Source organism: Oncorhynchus nerka, linkage group LG18, assembly GCF_034236695.1.
Source record: "Oncorhynchus nerka isolate Pitt River linkage group LG18, Oner_Uvic_2.0, whole genome shotgun sequence".
NCBI lineage: Eukaryota > Metazoa > Chordata > Actinopteri > Salmoniformes > Salmonidae > Oncorhynchus > Oncorhynchus nerka.
In genome coordinates this window covers 52,394,453-52,422,144 of record NC_088413.1, presented here as the reverse complement: position 1 = coordinate 52,422,144, position 27,692 = coordinate 52,394,453, and the positions used below count along the sequence as shown (strand labels likewise).

The 27,692-nt window shown below is 44.2% G+C and overlaps 1 protein-coding gene across 2 annotated transcripts in view; it reads left to right on the top strand.

Moving 5' to 3' along the window:
• The window catches only part of LOC115146076 (sprouty-related, EVH1 domain-containing protein 1), a 78,753-nt gene extending 60,768 nt beyond the window's left edge, over window positions 1-17,985 (top strand). For both annotated transcript variants that reach the window (XM_029687858.2, XM_029687859.2), the window contains 4 exons: window positions 2,723-2,891; window positions 6,309-6,352; window positions 13,210-13,374; window positions 13,624-17,985. In XM_029687858.2, the coding sequence (XP_029543718.1) occupies window positions 2,723-2,891; window positions 6,309-6,352; window positions 13,210-13,374; window positions 13,624-14,319 (1,074 nt within the window). In that variant the 3' untranslated portion in view covers window positions 14,320-17,985. The remainder of the gene's footprint in view (window positions 1-2,722; window positions 2,892-6,308; window positions 6,353-13,209; window positions 13,375-13,623) is intronic.
• The last annotated feature ends 9,707 nt before the right edge of the window (window positions 17,986-27,692 follow it).

Sequence of the window (27,692 nt, the reverse complement as noted above, 5' to 3'; positions counted from 1 at the left end):
TGTGTGTTTACAGGCAGTTGCAACAGTGTGACTTTAGATCACTTGAAACCATTTGCCAAAAGCCACAAAATACTTCTGAATGGATTTCTGCAAATATGTAAACACCACCAGAGTCCTCTTACATTTGGGAACTTTACAGTCCTATTGATCAAGCAAGCATGAAAAGGTAGGCTCTCTCTCCCTCAGTTATGCAAATAAACAACAAGATCAACAACTAATGCTAGCCAGAGCAAGCTAAAATCTAACGAAGGAACATTATATTAAACCCTCACTTTTTCAGCTAGTTGGCCGTCAAAATTGCATTGATAAACGATAGGGAATTGTAGCCGCCTCATTCTTCTGCAGCTTGCTTGCCAATGCATGCTTGTCCCAACCAAGCGAACTGGCTAAAGTTGGTTAGCTTGCTAGCTAGCTACTTCCAGACACAAATGAGAGCACACATCACTGACAATTTTACTCTCCGTAACAGAGCTGGTTAGGATGTTTACATATTATCTAGAGCATTCTTGACTAACTATATAAATGTTTTTGTATAGTTAGTCTACCTATACACCTTTTGTATAGTTGTATACCTCCACTACACTACTTTGATATGCATCAGTAGGAATTAAGAAGTGAAAATACACAATACCCACTGAAAGAAAGTGAGTGTAGGGCCTATACGTGTGTATATAGCCTCCACTACATCCCTGGCCCTTTGTGTTGTACAAAAAGTGCATTCTACATGAGTGCTGGTATTAGGGTTGCTGTCCTTTCAGAATCACCAACCTATCACACACCGAAGGTCATAGGTACGCCACTGTACTAACCTGTCACACACCGAAGGTCATAGGTACGCCACTGTACTAACCTGTCACACACCGAAGGTCATAGGTACGCCACTGTACTAACCTGTCACACACCGAAGGTCATAGGTACGCCACTGTACTAACCTGTCACACACCGAAGGTCATAGGTACGCCACTGTACTAACCTGTCACACACTGAAGGCCTATAGGTTCACCACTGTGCAAACATGTTTACAATAGATATAAAGGCTGTTAAGAATACTTTATTAATGTTTAAAGAAATGAGTGTATATATTTGGCCTCGCAAAGTGATTTTATGTGCTTTCTGAATGGAAGCTGACCATTTGTTTTTTACTCCTCTGGTCTCTGGAAGAAATTACGAGTCCTCACTGTCCTACACAGAGACCAGACGAAGACATGTCTCAAGTACTACAACACTGGTTATTGTCCTGCTGGAAGGTGAATTTGTCTCCCAGTGTCTGTTGGAAATCAGACTGAACCAGGTCTTCCAGGATTTTGCCTTTGCTTAGCTCTATTCTGAATTTAAAAAATAAAAACAATTAAAAAAGTAACTCCCTAAGCTTCCGGATGACGAAGTATACGCATACCATGCTGCAGCCACCACCATGCTTGAAAATATGAAGAGTGGTACTCAGTGATGTGTTGGATTTCCCCCCCCAAAAAACATTTTATATTCAAGACATAAAGTACATTTCTTTGACACATTTTTGTACTTTAGTGACTTATTGTAAACAGGATGTATGTTTTATACTGTACAGGCTTCTTTTCACTCTGTCATTTATTGTGAAGTAACTACAATGTTGTTGATCCATACTCGGTTGTCTCCTATCACAGCCATTCAACTCTTAACTGTTTTAAAATCACCATTTGCCTCATGGTGAAATCCCTGAGCGGTTTCCTTCCTCTCTGGCAACTGAGTTAGGAAGGATGCCTACATTTTTGCCGTGACTGGGTGTATTGATACACCATCCGAAGTGTAATTAGTAACTTCACCATGCTCAAAGGAATATTCAATGTGTGCTTTTAATTTTTTTTACCCATCTACCAATAGGCACCGCCCTTTGTGAGGCATTGGAAAACCTCCCTGATCTTTGTGATTGGATCTGTGTTTGGAATTCAATGCTCGACTGAGGGACCTTACAATTATCTGTATTGTGTGGGATACAGAGATGAGGTAGTCATAAAAAAGATGTTAAACAAAAATATCAAGACTTGTGAATACTTTCTGAAGGCTCTGTAGTTTCTGTGGATGCCTGCAAAACTTACCCCCCTCTACTGCTTTATCATCATTTGTCATTAAACCCCATTATGTTATGTGTTTTACACATTTATGAGGAGGGGGGGTGGATGTCTAAAATGTTTGTGTTGGACTTGTTTATATTTTTCCAAAGTTTCATAACCAGTGTCGGGACAGGACTGGGGCTTTTCTTTCTCCACTTGTTTCGTTTTTCGGTGTTTTATTTGAACGAGACAATTATACGTCTTCGGGTGAGGAGTAAGATGGAGGTTAAGAGACTGCAAGATTCTGGCAATTCAGACATTTTTCTACTAACCTCGAGTCAGGTGAACTTGTGGATACTGTTTTCTTTGCCCATGTGTGTAGTGAGATGGTAGAGGTCGTTTTGCAAGCCAATGCTAATTAGCGTTAGCGCAATGACGAAGTCCACGGGTACCCGTGCAGTAGCATAAAACCTTAGAATCTTGCAGTATCCCTTTAACCATGAATGGCTTTGCTTATTGGGTATATACATTATTTTGGGGTTTTCTTCTGCTTCTGGAGAGAGCTAGACTAGATTGTGATCTGTGTGCTTCTGTATCATATTTTTTGCATTAAAGTTGTGGGACCAACTTTTTACTATCTGGGAACTTCAAGTCACTAACAGAGATTTTCGTCTCTGTGTCTGTGTGGTCAGGTTGTTCTGGAGTGTATTCTAAAGAAGGACCTGGTCTACAACAAGGTCAACCCCATATTCCACCATTGGAGGATCAACGACAAGAAGTTTGGCCTGACCTTCCAGAGTCCTGCCGATGCCAGGGCCTTTGATAGAGGGATCCGCAGGGCCATCGAGGACATCAACCAAGGTGGGTTAGGAAGAATCCCCAAGCTTTTGTTCACCTCAGTTCAGTACAGTCTCACCTCACGGAACTTGTGCTTTTGTAGACTCCTTTCCTCTGACATTATGCATGTGTCTGTATGAATTTGTGTGTGTGTGTGTGAGTGAAAGTGTAAATTTCTGCGTGTGATTCTATGTTGGTTTATATCTGGTGTGTAATGGTTGACCTGTTCTCCAGGTGGTTGATGCATAGCATTGATTAGCTGTGACAACTTCCCCTGCTCCCTGCTCATTCACCCATGATTGGCCCTCCTATCTTTGCCAGTTGTGGAGGAGATAAGGGCAGCACTTCCTGTACAGACGGGCAGCCTAGACAGTTGAGTTAGAGGATAGGGGCAGTCTCAAAATTGCAGCAGTCTGTGTCTGGTGAAATTTGGAGTTTTAAGCTTTAAGATAGGTGTAGTTTGGGCTTTAAGATAGGTGGAGTTTGGAATAGCGGAGTCCCCACTTCCAGAAGTTAGGTTGAAAATATCCCTAAAAAACGGTAACCACTTTCTACCCGACTGGCTTGCATTGTTAGAGATGGGCTGAGGATAGGTTAGGTTACCATGGTTGTTGATGTGCTGAACCTGGGATAGGCTAGATTAACATGGTTGTTAATGGGCAGGAGCTGGACTAGGCTAACCTGGTTGTTGGTGGGCAGAAGTTGGGCTAGGCTAACCTGGTTGTTGGTGGGCAGAAGTTGGGCTAGGCTAACCTGGTTGTTGGTGGGCAGAAGCTGGGCTAGGCTAACCTGGTTGTTGCTAGGCCAACCTGGTTACAGATTGGCTGAGGCTAGTGTAGGCCGGGCTAAGTGTTTGGAGATGGGCAGAGGTTAATACAGCAGCTCGGGGCTCTGATAAGAGTTTCCAGTAGAGGTAGTGCCAGAGGTAGCAATGGCATCCAATTAGCAGGAGAGGCGCCAGCTCAGCAATCTGAAATCCAGCCTCCTGGCCTGTGTTACTCAAGACTCAAACCTGGCTTGGGTGCTATGGATACCACCTCCTGGCCCTGTAGACCGGGGGGACTGATGGGGTCTAACAATATGAAAAAGGGTCGCTAGCCTATACCAAAATGTGTATGTAACTCTATCTCAAAATGTCTTAGGTACTGATAAACCAGTAGAAGTAACAGTCAATACTAGTGTATTAGCATAAATATCATTGCTGTAAATTAGCACACATGCCTATACCTTTGGTCTTGTCAGGAATGGCTGTATAATAAGAGTGCTGCCTGGCTCCCAGTGCCTGTTCTACTCTGCTCCTCTCCTCCCTGTATCCTCTGTTGTGTAATGCCTCTCCTCCACACAGGCAGGTTCCTCTGTATTCCTCCAGTGTTGTGTAATGCCTCTCCTCCACACAGGCAGGTGCCTCTGTATTCCTCCAGTGTTGTGTAATGCCTCTCCTCCACACAGGCAGGTTCCTCTGTATTCCTCCAGTGTTGTGTAATGCCTCTCCTCCACACAGGCAGGTTCCTCTGTATTCCTCCAGTGTTGTGTAATGCCTCTCCTCCACACAGGCAGGATCCTCTGTATTCCCGTTGCATCGCTCTGTTGCCGGACTGCAGTGTGTGTGTGTGTGTCTCAACCTTGCAGTCCTCTGTTGCCATGGCAACGGTGGGTACATGGTTCAGGCAGCTCCATGGCCCAGCACTGACAGAGTCGTGCTGCAGAAAGTCTCTGTCTCAATGTGCTACAGACAGACGTTTGGCCAAGCCATCAATGTAAATAAGAATTTGTTGTTAATAGACGTGCCTGGAAAAATAAAGGTTAGGGAAAAAATAACATTAACAATGGACAGAGACTGACACAAAGATACACGCACACTGTTGAATGCTTCCGCAGTTTGATTCTGCTACGTTTCCACCCGACAGTCTTCTCTAAACTAGAGACGGAGAGACAGACAGATGCCTGGTTTCTCCTGCTGCTTGCCTGGCTTCTCCTGCTGCTTGCCTGGTTTGTTTTAAATGAGATCTTGGTGATCCTAATTAAGTGAACTGGGAGTCTTAAAAGAGCCTCTTGATGCCGTAGGTACAAACAGTTTCCTCTTCGTCCGTCCCAGTGGAAAGGAGCTAATCTCTGTTTTCTAGACTACTGCCAACATTTAACTTTGGACTCTAAAATGTGCAGTTTTTCACAACACAATGCCACAAATGTCTCAAGTTTCGAGTGACCGTCCAATTGACATGCTGACTGCAGGTATGTCCACCAGAGCTGTTGCCTGAGAATTTCATGTTAATTTCTCTACCATAAGCCGCCTCCAACATCACTTCAGAGAATTTGGCAGTACGTCCAACTGGCCTCACAACTGCAGACCACGTATAACCACGCCAGCCCAGGACCTCCACATTCTGCTTCTTCACCTGCGGGATCTTGTGAGACCAGCCAACTTGACAGCTGATGCGGCTTGACAAGTGTGGGGCTGGCACAAGCAAGTCATTTCTGTACAAACTGTCAAATTGTCTCAGGGAAGCTCATCTGCATGCTCAGTGTCCTCACCAGGGTTTTGACCTGACTGCAGTTAGGTGTCATAACTGACTTCAGTGGACAAATTCTCACCTTCGATGGCCACTGGCACGCTGTAGAAGTGTGCTCTTTACGGATGAATCCCGGTATCATCTGTACCGGGCAGATGGCAGACCACGTGTATGGCGTTGTGTGGGCGAGCGGTTTTCTGATGTCAACGTTGTGAAACAAGTGCCCGCGGTGGGGTTATGGTATGGGCAGGCATAAAACAATTGCATCTTCTCGATGGCAATTTGAATGCACATATCAACTGTGACAAGATCCTGAGGCCCATTGTTGTGCCATTCATCTGCTGCCATCACGTCATGTTTCAGCATGATAATGCACGGCCCCATGTCTCAAGAATCTGTATACAATTCCTGGAAGCTGAAAATGGACATTCCGATTAATCGGTCGACCTCTAATCTGTATTCCCAGTCGTGAAATCCATAGATTATGAATGAATTTATTTAAATTGAAATTGTTGCATGTTGCGATTTTATATTTTTGTTTAATGTAGTATTCTTATAAGTCTACTTTCTTCAAAATCGTCAAGGCTTTTTATCCCCGGTCCAAGTTGTACTTATACATGAAGAGAGCAGATTTCATTAGGCCATGTGCCTTACTAACACAGAGTAGCTTTCATTTCCCCATTTAGCTGTGATGGTCAATGTAAGTCTGGGCCTACCATACTTCCCTCAATGGCTTCCCTCTTCCCATCTATCACCGATGGCATGCTTGTGGGGATGTGTGACGTCAGGGGACTTGTAACATTTTAGGGACTTTTGATATAAAGGGATGTGGGGATGTACAGTATGTTATGTGAACTGTCTGTTGTGTCTGTGTAGCTACATGCTGGAATTCTTATTGAATTTCTGACTTTAATCAATCTTCTCTTTTTAGGCTGTCCTGCGTTTGGTGACTCTGACTCCCTGGATGGATTACAGGTGAGTCCAGGGACAAGGGTCCTCGTATATTCTCCATGGCTTTATTTGGTAGCACTACGGATTTCTGTCGGACTGACCTGACTTCCCACCAGTCTAGTGTAATTCAGTTCTGTTGCCTGGGCTTGATTCAAGGATGCAGGGCCGAGGTAAATCTGAGCAGTGGCTCAACACGACACTCTATCCCAGTACTGCTTCAGGCCCTTTGTCTTCTCCTCTGACAGTTGTCTTTAGGATATGGGTCTGTTGTAACAGCCAGGGTCTTGCCTTACCTTTCATTGCTGGGGAGTTGTCGAGTGTGCCCACGGCTTAGGTGTGCATATCTGTCACCCGGGTCAAAACTGATACCTGGGAACCAAGTTTCGTAAAAAAAAAAAATATTAAAGTCAACATGGTACATTTCTCCAGTTTGTCTTTGTGGGTTATCTGAAACCACTCGTATTTCCTCATCTCTTGATAGATTGAGCTGTGCTCAGGTGTAGTGTGTTGGTAAGTTGATAAAGGAGTTGGCTCTCTTTGTCCTCCTTAGTATGACCTTTTACAAGCTACTGGTACTGTTCGGCAGTGTAGATAGCAAAGTTTTCTCAATCTCATCAACAAGGAGTGAAGGTAAAGGCCTGCACACCCAAGCTGATTTTGCTTTAGATATGGAGTGTGCTGTAAAAACACCACTGCTCCTTGCTCAAGTTTTGCTTATGAAACACCACAAGTAGACAAACCTATCAGATTTGTGACACGAAGGGCCAATGTGTTGTATTTGTGAAAGTATACATGGCAAACTGAACCTCTTTCCAAAAGGCATTGTTTCAGATGACCTGCTAAGCTAATGATTTAGTATCCCCTGCTGCTCTTTAATTCCCAGTATCTGGGGGTTTTGTGTCCACCAGTGACCTGGTGGCTGGGCTGCAATCACCTTTGACCCCACAGTATCTGACCTGATTCACAGAGTGGAGTAGAGAAGGTCAGAGGGCGTGAGAGAAACGAGAGGATCTGTTCCTGTTCCTGTGGAGAGCAGCTTCCTCTTTAAGAAATCAACCGTACAGGAAGTCCAGTGACAGCTGTTGCCAGGCAGCAAAGGAGCCGGCGGGCGGGCGGTGGGTGGGTGGGTGGAGCAGGGGGGTTCAGTAAGTGAGCAACCGAGGGTGTCGCCATGGTAATTTGGCATCAGAGTGTTGCGGTCTGAGACCTGGGAGTGGGCTACACGGGCGAGAAACTGTGAGGCGAGTCACACTCTCACACCAAGCCACGCAGCCAAAGAGATGGAGCTAACTAACGCTAGGCAAGCTTCGACTGACCCAGGTTTATTTGACAAAAGCAATGTAAAAAAATAATTTTAAAATGTTTTTGCAGTATGTGTAATGGAAACGGCAGATACAGGAGAAACGTTCTAAAGATCTACAACATATTTATCCTTGCCGAATCATTTTGAAGGTACGCTCGTGATGTCACCGCATAACTATAAATCTCCACTCCACATTTAATTCTGTCTACTGCCTGCAAAAACATTTTTTAGTATAACAATCATGTTCCTTTGCAGGACAAGGATTGTCCTGACTTTCAAGAATGCCAGAATTGCTTCTCCTTGCTTTTCTGGTTGGCTGGAAAGTTTCACCATCCAATTATTTCAGCTCTACAGGCGTGCAGGTTTCACCAAGACATCGACCGTGGCGACACAATTATTAGAACATGTCAAATATTAGTCAATTATTGCAATCTATCCATGCTGGCTTTCGCGGGCTACCTGAGACGTGAAACAGATAGGTGGAAGGGCAAACAGGCTGTTGCCAATTTATTAATGCGCAATTTGCCTAAATAGCTAATGGAAGCACTTCGACCACTGCATTTTTATTTGGCACTAGTTTTGTCATTATTTTCTTTCCTACTGTTTTTATTTTTTTGTAGGTGTGATGTCATTACGTCCAGCTGTATTCATCGACACAAGATTGAATGGAAATGCTCCCTAGCAGGCAATTGTCACATCTATTTTCTGCGCAAACTTTTTAAAAGTTAAAAATAAATCACTGGACAAGTTACTGGAAACATATCTACTGTGTGACGTTAGCCTGCACCTCTTCATAACTGAACACGTTTCAGCCATCACTATGTGCTGTGCTCCATCCCAGAATTTAACTCGGACGGCGAGAACTGTGTGTGTGCAGACTAAGAAGGCCATAGAAATAAGTTGGGTTTTGTCCAGTTTAATTTCTTTGTCGAAAGTCTGACATTAATTGATTTAGCTGAAAGTGACCTTGTGCTGTAGCCCAGCCAAGATCCTTGAGACGAGTCACTTTGACACGGGAGGTAGGGCACTTTGACACGGGAGGTAGGGCACTTTGACACGGGGGGTAGGGCACTTTGACACGGGGGGTAGGGCACTTTGACACGGGGGGTAGGGCACTTTGACACGGGGGGTAGGGCACTTTGGCACGGGGGTAGGGCACTTTGGCACGGGGGGTAGGGCACTTTGGCACGGGAGGTAGGGCACTTTGGCACGGGAGGTAGGGCACTTTGGCACGGGAGGTAGGGCACTTTGGCACGGGAGGTAGGGCACTTTGGCGGGCAGGGAGGTAGGGCACTTTGGCACGGGAGGTAGGGCACTTTGGCACGGGAGGTAGGGCACTTTGGCACGGGAGGTAGGGCACTTTGGCACGGGAGGTAGGGCACTTTGGCACGGGAGGTAGGGCACTTTGGCACGGGAGGTAGGGCACTTTGGCACGGGAGGTAGGGCACTTTGGCACGGGAGGTAGGGCACTTTGGCACGGGAGGTAGGGCACTTTGGAGGCTTGTTTGGCCTTTTATTGGATTTAGCCTAGTCACTCTGTATGAGCTTGACGGGACTTGTAACATGTCTGCCATGTAGAGCGTTTTAGGATGTCTGGTTTTCCCCTGATACTCTGAAACTCCGAGCATATGCAGACATCAATGGCCATCCAGGTCTCTTGGTATCTGGAACCTCTTAACCCCCAGTCCAGATGTGTGTGTGTAATGCTCGGCTCTGTATCTTGTGTGTGCCTGTGTGTGGTGTAGGGCCCTCATCAGCCCACATCCTGCCCTCCCTCACCCTGACACCTCACACCCACTGCCAGTCTCTCTCACACACACACATGCACAGTCGACACTGTCAAAGGCTGACATACTGCAAAAATGCCCCCCCACCCACACACACACACACACTCTCATAGCCATTCACACACTTCATTGACAAGATGCTGCTGTCCTTGACTTAGCCTTTGCAGAACCTTGTTTAGATGCAACATTTGACAGATGTATGAAGAAGAAAAACCACATCTACTGCATGACCTCAGCTGAGGGGGATGGATGAGCCTTTCCTTATCTCAAATGGATGTAGAAGATAGGACTTGTGGGAGATGTAGTTTGTGTTTGCAGAGATTTTGATGTAGCCAAGTATTTGAGAGGAGGTGGGGGGTGATATAGTTCAAGAGAGATTAAAGAAGCAAACCCCAGTGGTGGGTGGTCAAACGGTGCATGTTTTAGTCCAAGTAAGGTAGTTTGGTTGAGGAGAAAGCTTCCTGAAGAGAAGCCCCCCCATAGAATCTGTGTAGAGCAGGGCTGAGCAGCGTTTACGAGGATTCATACTAGGAATGAGTCATCGTCTGTGACACTGAAGAACTCGTCATACACAATCCCACTCTCTCCCCCTCTGCTTCTCTCTCTAACACACATCTGAATGCTTTTTGCTTGGGATGTTTCACAATGAAATACTGTGAACCGAGGATCCAGATATTTCAGAGGTCGTCATGCAGATGCCTGGACCTGTGACTCCTTATTAGTCGCTGATTCAACACACCTGTGCCTTATGGGGTTTCCAGCGTGTGGAGCAGCCAAGCCCCTTCCCCCGTGTGTGTGCCTGGGAGGGTGGGAGCGCTTGAAGCTCTGATGTTGGTCCTGCGCCAGGTTGCTCCCCGCCATCTCCCCCTCGACATCTCTGGGGTCAGATCAGAACCAGATTGGCCCCCACGCATGCCTTTGAATGGTGGGGCTCAGCCCTGTGCTTTAAAAGGAAGCCCAAATCTGGTTCCCATTTCACTCCCCTAAAACACACACACACACACACACACAGCTGTCATCTGTCTTTTTAAGTTATGGGCTGCATTTCTCCAGCTGGAGCTGGTTTATGACATTCTCTCGGCAGACTCGTTGGCCGTGCTCTCTCTCTCTCTCACACACACACACACACACACACATACATACATACATACATACGTATACATATGTTCTCGTACACACACTTATTTTATCCTGTTCTGTTCTTTCTCTTCTTTCCACTCCTCTTCTTAGTCTGTCCTTCCTGCTCAGACGTCTAACACACTTGGGTGTGTGTGACACAGTATTTTAGCATTCAGAGAAGCAGAGAGGAAACAAGACGCACACACTTTGTTGAGAGAGAGAGGCATCTCTTAGCAACCACAGGACAGTAATTACTGTAACAGCAGCTGGGCGCAAACCAGATTTCCGCTGTGCGTTAAAACACTGGCGTGGGCTACTTTACACAGTGCACTGACTAACCAGCAGCCTCCTCCACACGCAGGGAGAGAGAGAGAGGGAGGGAGGGAGAGATGGACAAGCCTGGATGGAGCCAGGGAGTGTATGCTTATGTGTGTGAGAATATGTATCTTTGTGTGACTGCGTGTAAGGTTGCGTACTAATATATATATATATATTGTGTGTGTGTGTGTGTGAGAATTTGTGTGCCTGTGTCTGCATGCGTGTACTGGCATGTGCACAGATGGGACACCATGCTTGTGTGAGTGCTGAAATGTGCTGGCCATAAGGCCTCTCTCTGTCATGGCTGCCTATCCATCTCCTCTCCTCCATACCTTTCTGCCTCTCCTGCTGGGGTTGGGCTCATACTCCATTGTCACCTAACAGGTGTGTGTCTGAACATGTATGAATGTATTTAGTGTGTGGATGTTACATAGTTATTAACAGTCTTTGTCAGTATTTTCAGTTGACTAGGAGCTGTCTGGATGATGCCGTTAATACCTTCTGAGACTATTTTCAAAGGGAAAAAAAGACTCCTTTGAGGACACATTTAGCCTTAAAGAGGAGGGAATGTTTTACATTTTAATTTAGCAGACGCACTTATCCACAGTGACTTAGAGTAGTGAGTGCATATATTTTGGTACTGGTCCCCCTGTGGAGGTTGAACCCACAACCTTGGCATTGCAAGCGCTGTGCTCTACCTACTGAGCCACATGGGACTGCGAAACTGGCTACAGGGTTGAAAAGTGGCTATGTGTCAATCAGGCCCATGTTTGTAGATCTCACAGCAATAAAAATGCCTGTGGGAACACATGGGCGGCTGATAGGAACTCTGAGTTCTCAACAGACGGGGCTTGAGTCATCTCAGGCAGAAGCACAGGGAGAAATGTGGGCTCTGGCTGCCACCTGGTGGACAAATGTTGGAATTCATATAGTTAGGATATCAGTGGCATCTGTAGCTAATGTGAGTCAGTGTTACGCTTCTTATTTAGAAGTATAATAAAGACGCCTTGTATAAGTTGGAATAAGATGTGTTGAATATAAACTCAGCAAAAAAAGAAACGTCCTCTCACTGTCAACTGTGTTTATTTTCAGCAAACTTAATGTGTAATTATTTGTATGAACATAAGATTCAACAACTGAGACATAAACTGAACAAGTTCCACAGACATGTGACTAACAGAAATGGAATCATGTGTCCCTGAACAAAGGGGGGGTCGAAATCAAAAGTAACAGTCAGTATCTGGTGTGGCCACCAGCTGCATTAAGTACTGCAGTGCATCTCCTCCTTATGGGCTGCACCAGATTTGCCAGTTCTTGCTGTGAGATGTTACCCCACTCTTCCACCAAGGCATCTCTGGGGGGGAATGGCTCTAGTCCTCACCCTCTGATCCAACAGGTCCCAGACGTGCTCAATGGGATTGAGATCTGGGCTCTTCTCTGGCCATGGCAGAACACTGACATTCCTGTTTCGGAGGAAATCACGCACAGAACGATCAGTATGGCTGGTGGCATTGTCATGCTGGAGGGCAATGTTAGGATAAGCCTGCAGGAAGGGTACCACATAGTGTTGAGATTGGCTGTAATGACAACAAGCTCAGTCCGATGATGCTGTGACACACCGCCCCAGACCATGACGGACCCTCCACCTCCAAATCTATCTCGCTCCAGAGTACAGGCCTAGGTGTAACGCTCATTCCTCCGATGATAAACGCGAATCCGACCATCACCCCTGGTGAGACAAAACTGCGACTCCTCATCGGTGAAGAGCACTTTTTGCCAGTCCTGTCTGGTCCGGCGATGGTGGGTTTGTGCCCATAGGCAACGTTGTTGCCGGTGATGTCTGCTGAGGACCTGCCTTACAACAGGCCTACAAGCCCTCAGTCCAGCCTCTCTCAGCCTATTGTGGACTGTCTGAGCACTGTTGGAGGGATTGTGCATTCCTGGTGTAACTCGGGCAGTTGTTGTTGCCATCCTGTACCTGTCCCACACAGGCACATTCACGCAGATGAGCAGGGACCCTGGGCATTTTTCTTTTGTTTTTCAGAATCAGTAGAAAGGCCTCTTAGTGTCCCAAGTTTTCATAACTGTGACCTTAATTGCCTACCGCCTGTAAGCTGTTAGTGTGTTAACGACCGTTCCACAGGTGCATGTTGATGAATTGTTTATGGTTCATTGAACAAGCATGGGAAACAGTGTTCAAACCCTTTACAATGAAGATCTGTGAAGTTATTTGGATTTTTACGAATTATCTTTGGAAGACAGGGTCCTGAAAAAGGGCAGTTTCTTTTTTTGCTGAGTTTAGAAGTTGATAAATGTGGCCGACGTCTGACTGGTTGTGTGTGGTTGTGTTGCAGCCCCTGTGTGAGGAGCCGCCCTCCATCTGTACACCCATGAAGGAGCCCTTCTCCCCCCTGAGTGTCCACAGTGTGGTGTCCACTGAGCCCTGCCGAGGCTGCTATGTCCGCGCTCAGCCTTTTGACGACTTCCCCTCCAGCAACCGGCGCTACCTGCCTCCTCAGGTCAGTATCAAACGTCTCTAGACTTACTCTATATTATTGTATATCATTCGCCCTTTATCACTGATGGAGATTAAACCTAGTTAAGTATACTATTTCTGAAGCATTTTTTTTTACATGACATGGAAGAACAGTAAAGATCAGTCAAGATGCATACTAAAATCGACTTTAATATATGCTGACAACATGCTAAAATGTCTGTGCGCCCTCCTGAACTGAATATACAAATACTATAATAACTGTCTCCACTAGGTCTCCTTCAAGTCGACGCGCCACGTGAGCTTTCACATGGACGAGGAGGAGATCGTTAGGATCAACCCTCGTAAGGACGTTCTGATCCGCGGTTACGAGGACTACCGCCACCCCTTCATGTGGAAGCATGATGTGGAGCGAGAGGACCCCGACTTCCCCGCCTCCTTCCACAAACTGGACACCAAGAAGTGTGAGTACCTCTTCCCCGAGGGGCCGGGCATGGAGTCCCACTCGGGCCCTGGGAGTATGGGTATGGACACAGGGCGAGGGCTGGGTAAAGACTCCTCCATCAAGACCCAGCCCTCGCCGCTGCTCAAGTCCAAAAAAGGGCGGCGGCGGCGGGAGGACGGTGAGCGTTCACGCTGTATCTACTGTCGGGAAATGTTCAATCATGAGGACAACCGGCGGGGGCAGTGCCAGGACGCTCCAGACCCCATCAAGCAGTGCATCTATAAAGTCAGCTGCATGCTGTGTGCCGAGAGCATGCTGTACCACTGCATGTCCGACTCTGAGGGAGACTTCTCGGACCCGTGTTCGTGTGACACGGCCGACGAGCAGTTCTGCCTGCGCTGGCTGGCCCTGACGGCACTGTCCTTCATCGCACCCTGTATGTGCTGCTACCTGCCGCTAAGAGCCTGCCACCACTGTGGGGAGGCCTGCCGATGCTGCGGGGGCAAGCACAAGGCCGCCGGGTGACCTGACTGAACTCTGACCCCCCCCTCACCCGGGACGACCTACCCACAACACAGCTAGCTAACACAGGAAAGCGGAAGCTTGTTTTTCCATTCACCTCTCAAAGGGGGGTGACATGTTGTTATAGACCCCTGGCTCTGGATGTCTTTTGGAGATGTTTGTGTCCTCCGACGCAGAGAGCAACGGAAGACCGACCTCGTGCTTTACGGGGCTCTGAGTGTGAAGTTAAGTTCAGGAGCTGAACGCGAGGAGAAGGCATTGTGATTAACAGACATGGTGATATTACTAAACACACACTCACACTCGTACATAATACACACAGGCAGGCCACCATGTCAGACTCTCTCTAGAAGTAATGTGTAACTTTATGAAGGAATAACAAATGACGACAAAAAGAAAAGGAAACAATTGTGCGGAAAGAAAACATACTTAGTGTTCCAGTATGCTGAAAGGGATATTTTCTTGCATTTTTGTGAAATTGCGTTTGGGTAACAGTGGCCTTTCCTATGACTCGAGCATTGGCCGACAGTGTAATTATTAGACCGAGAAAGTGCACCAGACATGTTTTATCCTCCCCCCATAAAGGTAAACTTCACACAATTCTAATGGTACGATAAACCATAAGACCATTCTTACAGAGTCATTTAACAGTTCAGAGATGTTGCTGTGGTGGATGTGTACGTGTTTCCTTATTTTGTACTATTCATCGAATGTTGAACAAAAAAAGAGCGTAACACCTTTATCTTTTGACGGGTACAGTATGACATAGCTTTTGACGTTCACCATAGATAATGTTAGAATTATTTCCTTGTTTTGGTAAGGCGATTTGGACCACTTATTTGCATTCCAACATAAAGGGATCGATTCCATGAGCAGAAGGGGAAACATGGTAATGTATTTTGAACCCCCCCCCCCCCCAAAAAAAATGTTTTTCCCAAGTTAATGTTAACACTCCTTGAATCACCTTACACGAATGAGACCAATACTTCACAATTCCATGTACTTTACCAGATTTTCAATTTTGACTCAATCAAATGTTTGCTTCATGGTGAAACTGGTGTTTGTCTTCTTTTTTCTTGCTCATTTTATGTTTTGAATTTATAAAGCTGAAATTTGACTCAACCAGCAAGTTTTTACATGTAATTTTGGTGACTAAAATTAGGCTAGTTTTGGGAAAAACTAAATATTTTTGAATTAGTCGGCAACAAGAAATCACCAATTTTAAAACAAAAATGTTGCGTGAGGAAAAACCCACCTTGAAAGCACTGGACTCCAAGCTTTGGTTACAGCACCATCTCCAAGTTTCAAAAGTACTGTATGTCTGTCCCCTTGTGATGGAAGCATTTGTAAGAATGAGTCTAATGTACTGCTGTTATTAGGTCATTTTGCAGCTTGTTCACGGTAACTCCTAGAATACATCATGTAACATTTGCCCAGTCGTGAATTAATGGATGCATCGTTTTAAAGGTCACAGAAAGAAAGTACATTTGGCTATAGGTTATTAAAGCATATGAGTATGATTGGTGCATAAGCACAGGGATCGTAGAAACTCCTCTGTTTTGACTAGTTGTAACAAAACAGACTTTGTTGAAGCCTGATTGGTAGATATGAAGGTCCTTGTTCAAATCCATATTTCACACAGAAGAACAATAGCCACGATAACAACCAATGAATGACTAGACAGACCCCCAGTTGTATTCATTTGATACTGTGTCTCAAAAAGACCGTATGATATTGCTAATTCCACACAACAGCATCAACTGTTGATTTTAGACTGTCTGCCTGTGCACCTGAATAATGTTTGAGAACAAAGAGTCGTCTTTGATCATTTAGATCAAACTGATTAGAAAATCGCCCTTCCCAATTTGAAAACCATGTCATTACCGCCCTGTACCTTGGCCAGTAGATACGAACCCCATCCCTCGGCCCGCCACTCCTCGAGAAAAGGAAGTGGCAACTCTGTCTTGTCTCCAGACTGGACGGGGGCAGTCAACTTCTTCCAAATCCCACCCTTATGCCCCATGCTGGGCACTCTTTACTTTCTATGCAAACTCTTGACCATGGGAAACATATAGACCTCTCTCCACACTGAGTCAGTGACAGGACACTTTAATAATGCTATATAGATGTTACCCAGGTACCAAAATCCAAATGCCTGTAAATATGTAACACTATATTTAAATACCTGATAATAATCCTGTTTTGGTTTTTTTGGGAAATGAAGATAGAGCTGTATTTATCACTGCTGTCAGCATATACTGTAGCTTCAATTGACAGCATTATGTACATAGGTCACCTTTTAGTATTATTTCACATTGAAAAGTAGAGGGCGTTGAGGATTGAAGTGACTATTGCGCGTTGAATAGAGTTTCTTTCTAGTTTTGTACCGAGGAAGGAAGGCTAGAGTGCTAACAATGTCAAAGTAGTGGCAGTCCACTTATTTTTAAAAAGTTTATATATAAAGCTGCTAGATACAATCACTAATGTTATTGTGTTGGGAGGGAGAGAAAGATCTGCTCTGAAAGACTGTTAAAACAATATCTAGTTCTCTGACAGCATATAACCATGACCACGAGTGTGTGTTCTTGTGTGTTAGGCGTGTGTTCACCCGTTTTGGTTTGTTTGTCCATTTCCTTTCTGTTCTCATCCCATATTGTAATTTGGATTGCCCTGCATATTGCAAGCTGAACCAAGGTTTGATGAACCTGATTTAAAAACTTGCTGGCTGAGAAGCAAAATGTAGGATGTACATTTTTCTTTTTTACAAGTATAGCTGAGAGATACTGAAATAGCCTGTTTCATTCTGCATTAACCAGCACAGTGCAACTCGCTATCATGTACTGTGTTATATATATGCAACGTCTGTCTGCTTTAATATATATCTTTTACCTGTCAGTTAACTTTGCAAATGTAAGACTTCAGTTTTTAACCACTGCTGCTAGTCTTATGATTCTTTCCTTCAATCTTAAAGTGTGGATATCTTTGGAATGCATACAAAATGTACGTTCTCCACTTTGTCTCGGTTCAAATGAAACGCCTATATAAACGTGTTTCTTCAGTGTGTTGCTTAGAAAGGTTACTTTTCACAGCAGTTGAGTGGTCACTTTTACATTCTCCGATGCTTTGGTGCACTGATATATGTAGACTTTTTTTGTCTTCTTACAGCGCTTGATGATGTAACATTTTATGTGATTAGTTCTAAATAGTGGGAAACATTTGTGATTTTTTTTTGAAAATTGCAGTAACAATGGTACTCTAGTTGTTCTGTAAACACTGCCTGTTTATTTTCTTTCTCGTGCATCTTTTCTTTCGTTTTCTTAGTGCCATTGGCTTCACACCCTGACAACCATCGGGGGGGGGGGGGGAGTGCCTCACGTCCATCATAGTTTCCATCTAAAACTTAACAGCTCTTGTCCTGGTTATATTGGTTTATATATGTCTAGCTATTTCTATCATGGTTTGAAAATTCCAAGTATATGATGTAAAATGTATGGTTCAATAACTCATGTCATAGTTGTATTTTCTTCATACAGATGTAGCTTGTTACTTTTCATAAATATATCATGTAAATATGCATACATATGTTTGTAACTGTTTTTGTTACATCATACACTTGTAATTTGACATATCAAATAACATTATCATAATAAAATGGTGAGTTTTAATCTTGTTGTTGTCTTGTGGGATTCTTTTCAAGACTTCTATCATTATCTTGCCACCTCGGGTAATATAATTATATTTCTATGGTGGAGATGCCACCTTGCATATCTACATCCAAATTCTACGTAACGTTGCAGGAGTATTTCTCACGTATTATCTCTAGCTAGTGGTATCTAGTGCGAATGTTATTTTTCAATGAGAAAATATCAAGACGCTCATCAGCAGGATGAGTTTATGACGGCACCTTCCATTTGAGCTTCTCCGGGACCAAGTGAAATTCATCCCAGAATGTTTTCCCCATGTGAATGTCACATATACTATAATAGTATTCTGTTGAATCACTTGACATATAATTATGGTTAGACTACATAGAAGATTAATAACATTATCCATAGGTCATGGCTGTACACAAATTACACGTTTCATTCACATACTTGAATGGTAAGAATAACATTTCAGAATGTCATGTAACTCTTTTCAAAGAGTGTTTTTTGATGATTTTATTATGCTTTTCAGTCCACGGAAGATATGAAGATAAAACCCGGGAGGCTCCTGAGGGGAAGACAGCTCATAATAATGGCCGGAACAGTGCAAATGGAATGGCATCAAACGCATGGAAACCATGTGTTTGATGGATTTGATACCATTCCGCTCCAGCCGTTACCACTAGCCCGTCCTCCCAGTTAAGGTGCCACCAACCTCCTGTGCCGGGAGGTTATTAGCGGGAACCATACTTAGACATCACATCATTATAGATTTTCCATTATGGCGTCTGTGAGGACATGAGCAACGCCATTGAGGCCGTCTCCATTTTAAAGTAGACAATTTTCTAAAATGTTCTACTACTAAATTTCCTCTATGACAACATACTCGTCAACAACCTATTTTTCCTGACTATGACGATAATGGGAAGAGAAGCCCTGGAAAATAATAACTATTACAATTTACTTTTCATTTTAGTCTATGAAAATGTGAGGCGAGAATTTCACGAGACTAATGGACATTTAATTTGACAAGAAGCTTCTTTTCGTCTGTTTTTTTCCAATCATAAGAATGAATGCATGCAGAATATTGCATGCACTCCTCTCATTGGAAGAATTGACATCGTTCAGTTGCAAGGTCTGATTGAACTATAGTGAATGATAAAGGCCTCTACTGGCCAAAATGTGGTTTTCGCATGGGCAGAGCCATTGAGGGCTTCCACCATCCTTCCACCTTTTTAAAGTAGTCAACTGGGTGGGGAGTCCTATGGGTTGTAGCCTCAAGGGCACTGCCCATGCTGTCACTGACGCTATAATGGCACAGACAAAAAGATGAGTCCTCTATCTATCTCTATGGATTGATCTGCCTGGCTCTCCCAGGCGGTCACTTCAGTCACTCGACAATCTGAACTGATGCTAAACCAGGCCGCTTCACTTGTAAGCCTAAATAACATCAACTATAAATAATAATAGTACTTTCTCTCTTACTTTCATGTATAGGCTATTTTGGCTTTGATCACATCAGAAGCTCTATTTTCCCATATGCGTTGTGTTGCTGCTCTCGCACTGCAGTCCGCATATGCGAGTTGCAGTTGCTTTTTTCCTATGTGAAAAGCTTATGCTATTTGTTGCACATTGTGAGTAAAGTAATACTTCTGGCATTTTTTGGGAAGATCAAATTCTCCCCTTTTCAAAGAAACTACTTATTTACCCCCATTGATGGTTATGATCGAGAGAAAATCAGAGCTGTAAATTGTTCAACCTGTGGCCAAGGCTTTATAACGTGTATGGTTCTGTATGGAGCAGTATTTTTTACATTTAAATTTAGTCCAGGGGAGGGTCATGTAATTTGTAATCAATTAAATGTCATGTTCATCAGGGTTTAAGAATGAGTTGCTTATTATAGTATTTCATCTTTTCCCGATGATACCCCTCGTCCCTGATTCTCTGCTGGGCTCAAAGTATAATGCGCCTAGTGTGGTCTCAATCAAATGATCCTGTAGGCTATAGACCTAGGCTATATGAAGAGCATGCTCAGAGAAGCACAGGGCAAAGTTATATTTCGAAGAAAATGTACTTCCAGAGTTTTTGCGATGGTGTATTTAAACCAGACAAAACTGCATTACACACCGCAATGGATATGAGTTCCCAATCATGAGCCGCAGCCTGCCCTGCTCTTGCTGATGTAAATATACCCTTTTGTACTGCCTAACCAATGACTGTGCTGTATACGGTGGCACTTCACGAGGCAAGTCGATTTGTTCAAAAATGCTATATCTGTGTGCGTGGACTGGGCCTACTGATGTCTTGTTCAGTTTAAGAAGGAGAGCATGAAGATGGTATTTTATTCCGGATACCCATTAGTTCTTCCTGGGGTCCTAAGCTTCCTACTGCTATAATTCATTTTAAGAAAAACAATATGTTTCGTTGCCCATAATGAAGCTATTTGTCAGAATGATTGACCTCACAATAAGCCATACTCGAGTAATCTACATAATTTGCATTACTATGACACAGCAACCATGGAGATGGACAGCGCATGGGTGCTGAAAGTAGGCTAATTCCAGAAGGCCAAATTAATTTAAACAAACGTCATTTTAATTTGACTTCAGGCTACTAACAACAAGAGTGATTTGTGTTGGAGCCTATTTCTTCGTATTCAAGAAATAAGTGATAGGCCTCTCTGTTTGACAGACAGAACTATAGTCTACTGTCAGCTTTTATTTCAGCCTTTCATTTCCTTGCACTTAACCTGTGGAATGATCTACTTTAAAATTGGAGGAATTGGTGCCTCTAGGACATTTTAGATGGTTGTTAGGGAAACTCTTTACTGAGTAATGTGTCTGTTTTTCATGATTGTGCTTTGCTTTTCGAGTATTGTCGTGTATAATAATGTGTATTTTATTGTGTAGTTTAATGTGTTTATTGTATTTCAATGTATCCAACGTGTGGTTCTAATCCTGGACACTGATTCGTAAAAAACGCATTCCAGTCGATGTCTATTCCACAATGTACCACCGGCGAACACTATGACATTGAAATGCCTATTGACTCTGTTCCATCTCACAGCGCAATCCACTGTCTCTTCAACCCAGCCAGACAATTTATAAACTTGATTTCCACTGTAAAAAGCATCTAGACTTCTCCCATTTATTTTAGACTAGGAATGAGTTTTCAATAGTGGAGATTTGTATAAACCTTGCTGTCTGTCTCTGACATCTGCAAAATTGTTTCAGTATTGAAATTCGATCTCCAGCTGATCCATAGTAATGAATGTGTAGGGGTTGGAAGTCTGGATGAGACAGACAGCCAGGCATTTTTTCTCAACCAGTCAAAATCATGAATCAGCATGATTTGTCTGAATATTTACAAAGAAATGTCAATAGATAACAGGTCAAACGAAACGAAGTGCAGCTAGTTTGGAGTCTTTCCAGCTCCAGTGTGACGTGATTGTGTTAGCTGTGTTGTTGGCTAGCTCCTCTGGACAACAGTGTTCTGACAAGAGAGCACATTTTCTATGCCAAGTGAATTTGTGCATCATTAGCTCAATGTTATGGATGTAACCAAATAAAATGTCACTAGAAAACAGCTTAAACAAATACAAACGCAAATACTTTGTTGTTATTATGGCTGCACTGTTTGACGTGACTGTAAATTAGCCGTAGTTGGCTAGCTAGTGAGCAAGGAATAAGCACAGTGCCAGATGGGTCGCGTCAATTAGATACAGAACAAAAATAATTAACGACTGGATCGAGTCTCTGGCAACCGAATAATCGAACGACCGACCAGCTGGCTTGGGAAGCAACCCTGGATTTGTGCCAGGACTATATATTGTGGAAGAATGAAATACGAATACATTAATCAAAATAACGTTTTTAATGAAAATATGTAAAACAGTATTTGAATAAGTTGATAACCTATTGTATAAAAGTGATACTGGCCTCAAAGCCGGTGTTTTGAGGATATATTGGCACGGTTTGCCGACCCTCGACTTCATCTTGGGCCTAACAACACTCGTGCTAATATATCCTCCCAAACTAAAATGTATTGTGGCGCTATACAGGGCTCATCTGGAGAGAAAAAAAAGACAGCAATAACCCACTGTCAAAATAAAGGTAAAATAAAAAGATACAAATAAACGAGTACCATTGTGTGATGTGATAATCTGCTATTTGTTATACTAATAACAACAATAATAATAATAAGTGATGAGTTGGACTAATTAGACATAGGCAACACCTTAAAGGTTATTTTGAGTGACGTGAGCGCCCTTCGAATTGTGGTGCTGAAAGGACAGCAGCGGTCACGTGTCGTTCTGGGTTCCACTGCGTAAGGTGGTCGGTGGAGTTTTATGAACATCATGGCAAAAACGAGTGGATTTGGAGCCTAGATCTCGTTGGTGTGATGGTAAGGTCAATGCAGTATGATCAGATAGTCTGCATGTACAATAGAGGTTGTACGTTTCTGTAAACTAAGCTCTCGGAAAATGTAAGTGCGTCGCACAAGACTGTTTTGAGGACAGCCGTTTTCGCCACCCTTTGGTAGAGTTTTCTGTCTGTGGCTATTCTTGTTATGTCGGATTTGGCCCATTCAAAGTAGTCACGCCACCGAGCGACGCGCCTCTGCACACACGCCAACAGTTAGTTCATCATTCATGCCACCGCCATAGAGAAAGAATAAAGGGAAGAAACCACCATTTAGGCTACCTACCTCTAGGCTGCTATATACTACGTATTCATTTAGAATGTAATTGTATCGTTTTCATGGAATGTTACTGGTAATTAGCCCTAAATATCATGTATTTAGAATTTATCTGAATTAATTTTACAGAAATAATTTGACCATTCACCAAGGTCTCGGCTTGTCTCATATTGGGAAAAAAAGTGCGGGAGCGTCGTAACAGGCTATCATTGCAACTCCCCTCCAAGTCTCCGACCACTACCTTGTATCCTTTTCCCTCTCGCTCTCATCCAACACTTCCCACACTGCCCCTACTCGGATGGTATCGCGCCGTCCCAACCTTCGCTCTCTCTCCCCCGCTACTCTCTCCTCTTCCATCCTATCATCTCTTCCCTCTGCTCAAACCTTCTCCAACCTATCTCCTGATTCTGCCTCCTCAACCCTCCTCTCCTCCCTTTCTGCATCCTTTGACTCTCTATGGAGGAAAACTCACCTCCCTGCGGACCTGGCATCCTTTCACTCCCTCCTCTCTACATTCTCCTCTTCTCTCTCTGCTGCTAAAGCCACTTTCTACCACTCTAAATTCCAAGCATCTGCCTCTAACCCTTGGAAGCTCTTTGCCACCTTCTCCTCCCTCCTGAATCCTCCTCCCCCCTCCCTCTCTGCAGATGACTTCGTCAACCATTTTGAAAAGAAGGTCGACGACATCCGATCCTCGTTTGCTAAGTCAAACGACACCGCTGGTTCTGCTCACACTGCCCTACCCTGTGCTCTGACCTCTTTCTCCCCTCTCTCTCCAGATGAAATCTCGCGTCTTGTGACAGCCGGCCGCCCAACAACCTGCCCGCTTGACCCTATCCCCTCCTCTCTTCTCCAGACCATATCCGGAGACCTTCTCCCTTACCTCACCTCGCTCATCAACTCATCCCTGACCGCTGGCTACGTCCCTTCCGTCTTCAAGAGAGCGAGAGTTGCACCCCTTCTGAAAAAACCTACACTCGATCCCTCCGATGTCAACAACTACAGACCAGTATCCCTTCTTTCTTTTCTCTCCAAAACTCTTGAACGTGCCGTCCTTGGCCAGCTCTCCCGCTATCTCGCTCAGAATGACCTTCTTGATCCATATCAGTCAGGTTTCAAGACTAGTCATTCAACTGAGACTGCTCTTCTCTGTATCACGGAGGCGCTCCGCACTGCTAAAGCTAACTCTCTCTCCTCTGCTCTCATCCTTCTAGACCTATCGGCTGCCTTCGATACTGTGAACCATCAGATCCTCCTCTCCACCCTCTCCGAGTTGGGCATCTCCGGCGCGGCCCACGCTTGGATTGCGTCCTACCTGACAGGTCGCTCCTACCAGGTGGCGTGGCGAGAATCCATCTCCACACCACGTGCTCTCACCACTGGTGTCCCCCAGGGCTCTGTTCTAGGCCCTCTCCTATTCTCGCTATACACCAAGTCACTTGGCTCTGTCATAACCTCACATGGTCTCTCCTATCATTGCTATGCAGACGACACACAATTAATCTTCTCCTTTCCCCTTCTGATGACCAGGTGGCGAATCGCATCTCTGCATGTCTGGCAGACATATCAGTGTGGATGACGGATCACCACCTCAAGCTGAACCTCGGCAAGACGGAGCTGCTCTTCCTCCCGGGGAAGGACTGCCCGTTCCATGATCTCGCCATCACGGTTGACAACTCCACTGTGTCCTCCTCCCAGAGCGCTAAGAACCTTGGCGTGATCCTGGACAACACCCTGTCGTTCTCAACTAACATCAAGGCGGTGGCCCGTTCCTGTAGGTTCATGCTCTACAACATCCGCAGAGTACGACCCTGCCTCACACAGGAAGCGGCGCAGGTCCTAATCCAGGCACTTGTCATCTCCCGTCTGGATTACTGCAACTCGCTGTTGGCTGGGCTCCCTGCCTGTGCCATTAAACCCCTACAACTCATCCAGAACGCCGCAGCCCGTCTGGTGTTCAACCTTCCCAAGTTCTCTCACGTCACCCCGCTCCTCCGCTCTCTCCACTGGCTTCCAGTTGAAGCTCGCATCCGCTACAAGACCATGGTGCTTGCCTACGGAGCTGTGAGGGGAACGGCACCTCAGTACCTCCAGGCTCTGATCAGGCCCTACACCCAAACAAGGGCACTGCGTTCATCCACCTCTGGCCTGCTCGCCTCCCTACCACTGAGGAAGTACAGTTCCCGCTCAGCCCAGTCAAAACTGTTCGCTGCTCTGGCCCCCCAATGGTGGAACAAACTCCCTCACGACGCCAGGACAGCGGAGTCAATCACCACCTTCCGGAGACACCTGAAACCCCACCTCTTTAAGGAATACCTAGGATAGGATAAAGTAATCCTTCTCACCCCCCTTAAAAGATTTAGATGCACTATTGTAAAGTGGCTGCTCCACTGGATGTCATAAGGTGAATGCACCAATTTGTAAGTCGCTCTGGATAAGAGCGTCTGCTAAATGACTTAAATGTAAATGTAATACTAAGTCTAAATAAGTCAGGACCAAGCCAGGTAACCTAAGAAGGAAATTATTATTATTATTTCAAGGATATAGTCTGCCATTTAAGAAACCAATTGTGAAGCATTTGTGACACAGTACAGGCTGGCAGGAGCGCTTAGTATTTCAACAACTTATTAAGAACAGCACTTCAACAACATGCCTATGCATTTAGCATTGAGGCTGTATAACATTACATACTTAGAATGACATAATAATGAAATGAAAATGCCTTATTAGGCCATACGGTCATTCTACAGTGCCTTTGAATTCACTTTTAGAAACACGAGTGTGGCCATCCTGGTTTGAGTATCATGTGGTGAGCTATGCATACCTAGTTTGTTAATTTAGCCTAGCAGGTGCTCTTATATTCCCATGCCCTAATCACAGTCAACACAAATCTATTTTGTAACAACAATATAGTGGAATAAAATATAATAAATTAGAAAATGATAGTTTCCCAAATGTTTTTTTCCCCCCACAAGTGCATGTAGGCCTATCTGAGGATATGCGGCTGCTGTGTTAAACAATGAATGTCCTTTTCTAGAATTCATTGATGATCAGATGCCTCAGTTGTAACTGGTTCTGTTGCCTACATTTTTACAGTTGATAGACAACTTTAGCACTGTTAAGACTATCCTCTTTTTTAACAATAGCCAATGGCCATCCATTTTCATTTCAGAGAGATCCGATTTTCTCCAGGTATCCCTCATTATAAATAATGCACAGTCCTTTAGACTACTAAGTATTTTTTAATCCTCCCGCTTTGGGCTTGATGTGTCAATGTATAGTTCATACATGCATAATCTATGATCAGAATTACTGTGTTACCTTTAATTAGTTTGAAAGCGACTGTTTTTCTGAAAGCTTACATTTTACCCCAGTTGGGCCAGCCCCCAATTCGAGTTCTAGTCAATGAGCTTCAGCCCCTCGTCATTTGAGTGACAGCTAGCAAGAAGCACACACAGCAGAGCGAGACAGAGAGCACTGACGTGGTGCACATATCTGCACATATGTGATGTAGTATGCAATTTTCAGGCACAAATTTTGTCTCGTCAGACTATTTTCAGAACTACTGGCTAAAAAGTATACAAAAGTATCAGAGAATCTCTTTAACCCATAGGAAGTTCAACCCAGATGAACATGTGTCGTGAACTACATTAGCATGAGCAACAATAGTGGAATCGGCAGTTCGCCTTCCAAATAAAAAAATTGTGAAAACATGCCACAATTGGATTAGATCATGTTCTAAACAAGGTTGGAATGTTGCTATATAAATTCAAAAAAAGACAATTAGGCCTATTAGGGACAGAACAAGGGAAGTGCTTTTTTCTCTGGTTTACATTGGGGGGGGGGGGGGGGGGGGAGTTCTGTTTGTTGAGATTTACATAGTCTATTTATTGTGGTGTTGAAAACCCAAAACATGACATTGAAGTGTCCAAAGTCGGTATGTTTTCTTTATTAGTTGTGTGGTGCATTGGCACGGAATGTTTTTGTTGGAAAATTCATTGCATATATTTTATACAATTATAAATATGGCATCAAAATGTTGAAAATCTGATTTCCCCCTAGCTGATCAATGTCTGCAGCTGGCTATGATCGAAGTGTAAGGAAAGAGGCAGGGAGCGTGAGCTCGTATGTGGAGGCCGGCGAACCCTCAACTTTCTGGCCTGTATCCCTGTGTAGCATCAACTGTGCCACAAAAGCATGCTGAAGAATTCCACGTTTATAAACACAGGATTGCTACAGTTATTGCTATTTTTGGTCATAAACATTCTTTTGAGTTAATTATATGAGGGGGGAGGGTGTTCAATTTATGTTACAGTACAAGGGGGAGGGTCATTTTAAAGCACAAGGAGAGTTGGACCAGTAGGCTAATATCCCATTTCATGAGTGCACAATCCATAGGTTACGCTATACAGTGCATACAAGTAAGCCTCCAATGCAATTCTGAAGCCAAATACATCCACAGTGCGATTTAAACAGATTTTCTTTGGTCAGATTAACTAATAATTGTATTTTCTTTACTTTATATAACAACATTCCAGTCTTGTTTAGCTTTATCTTGTCCAACTGTGGCATGTGTTAATCTGCAAAATTGTAATTATTCGCCTACCTCCTCATGCCTTTTGCACACAATGTATATAGACTCCCTTATTGACTTGTTAATTGTTTACTCCATGTGTAACTCTGTGTTGTCTGTTCAGACTGCTATGCTTTATCTTGGCCAGGGCGCAGTTGCAAATGAGAACTTGTTCTCAACTAGCCTACCTGGTTAAATAAAGGTGAATTTTTTTTTTTTTTTTTTTAATGTTTCCATCAGTTTGCGTCAGTTTCAATGGGGGACTTTTATTTTAACGGCAAATCAGCGATTCCCCTATTGTTGCTCATGCTCACGCTAATGTTATTTATAACACACTGGTCCCACTTGACTACTTCAAAATCCTTCCCATGCTAAAGTAGGCTTTTGGGCAGTAGAGTCCTCTATCTATCTCTATGAAGGGAACACACTGAGCGGAACAAAAGTAACCAACATGAATGTTC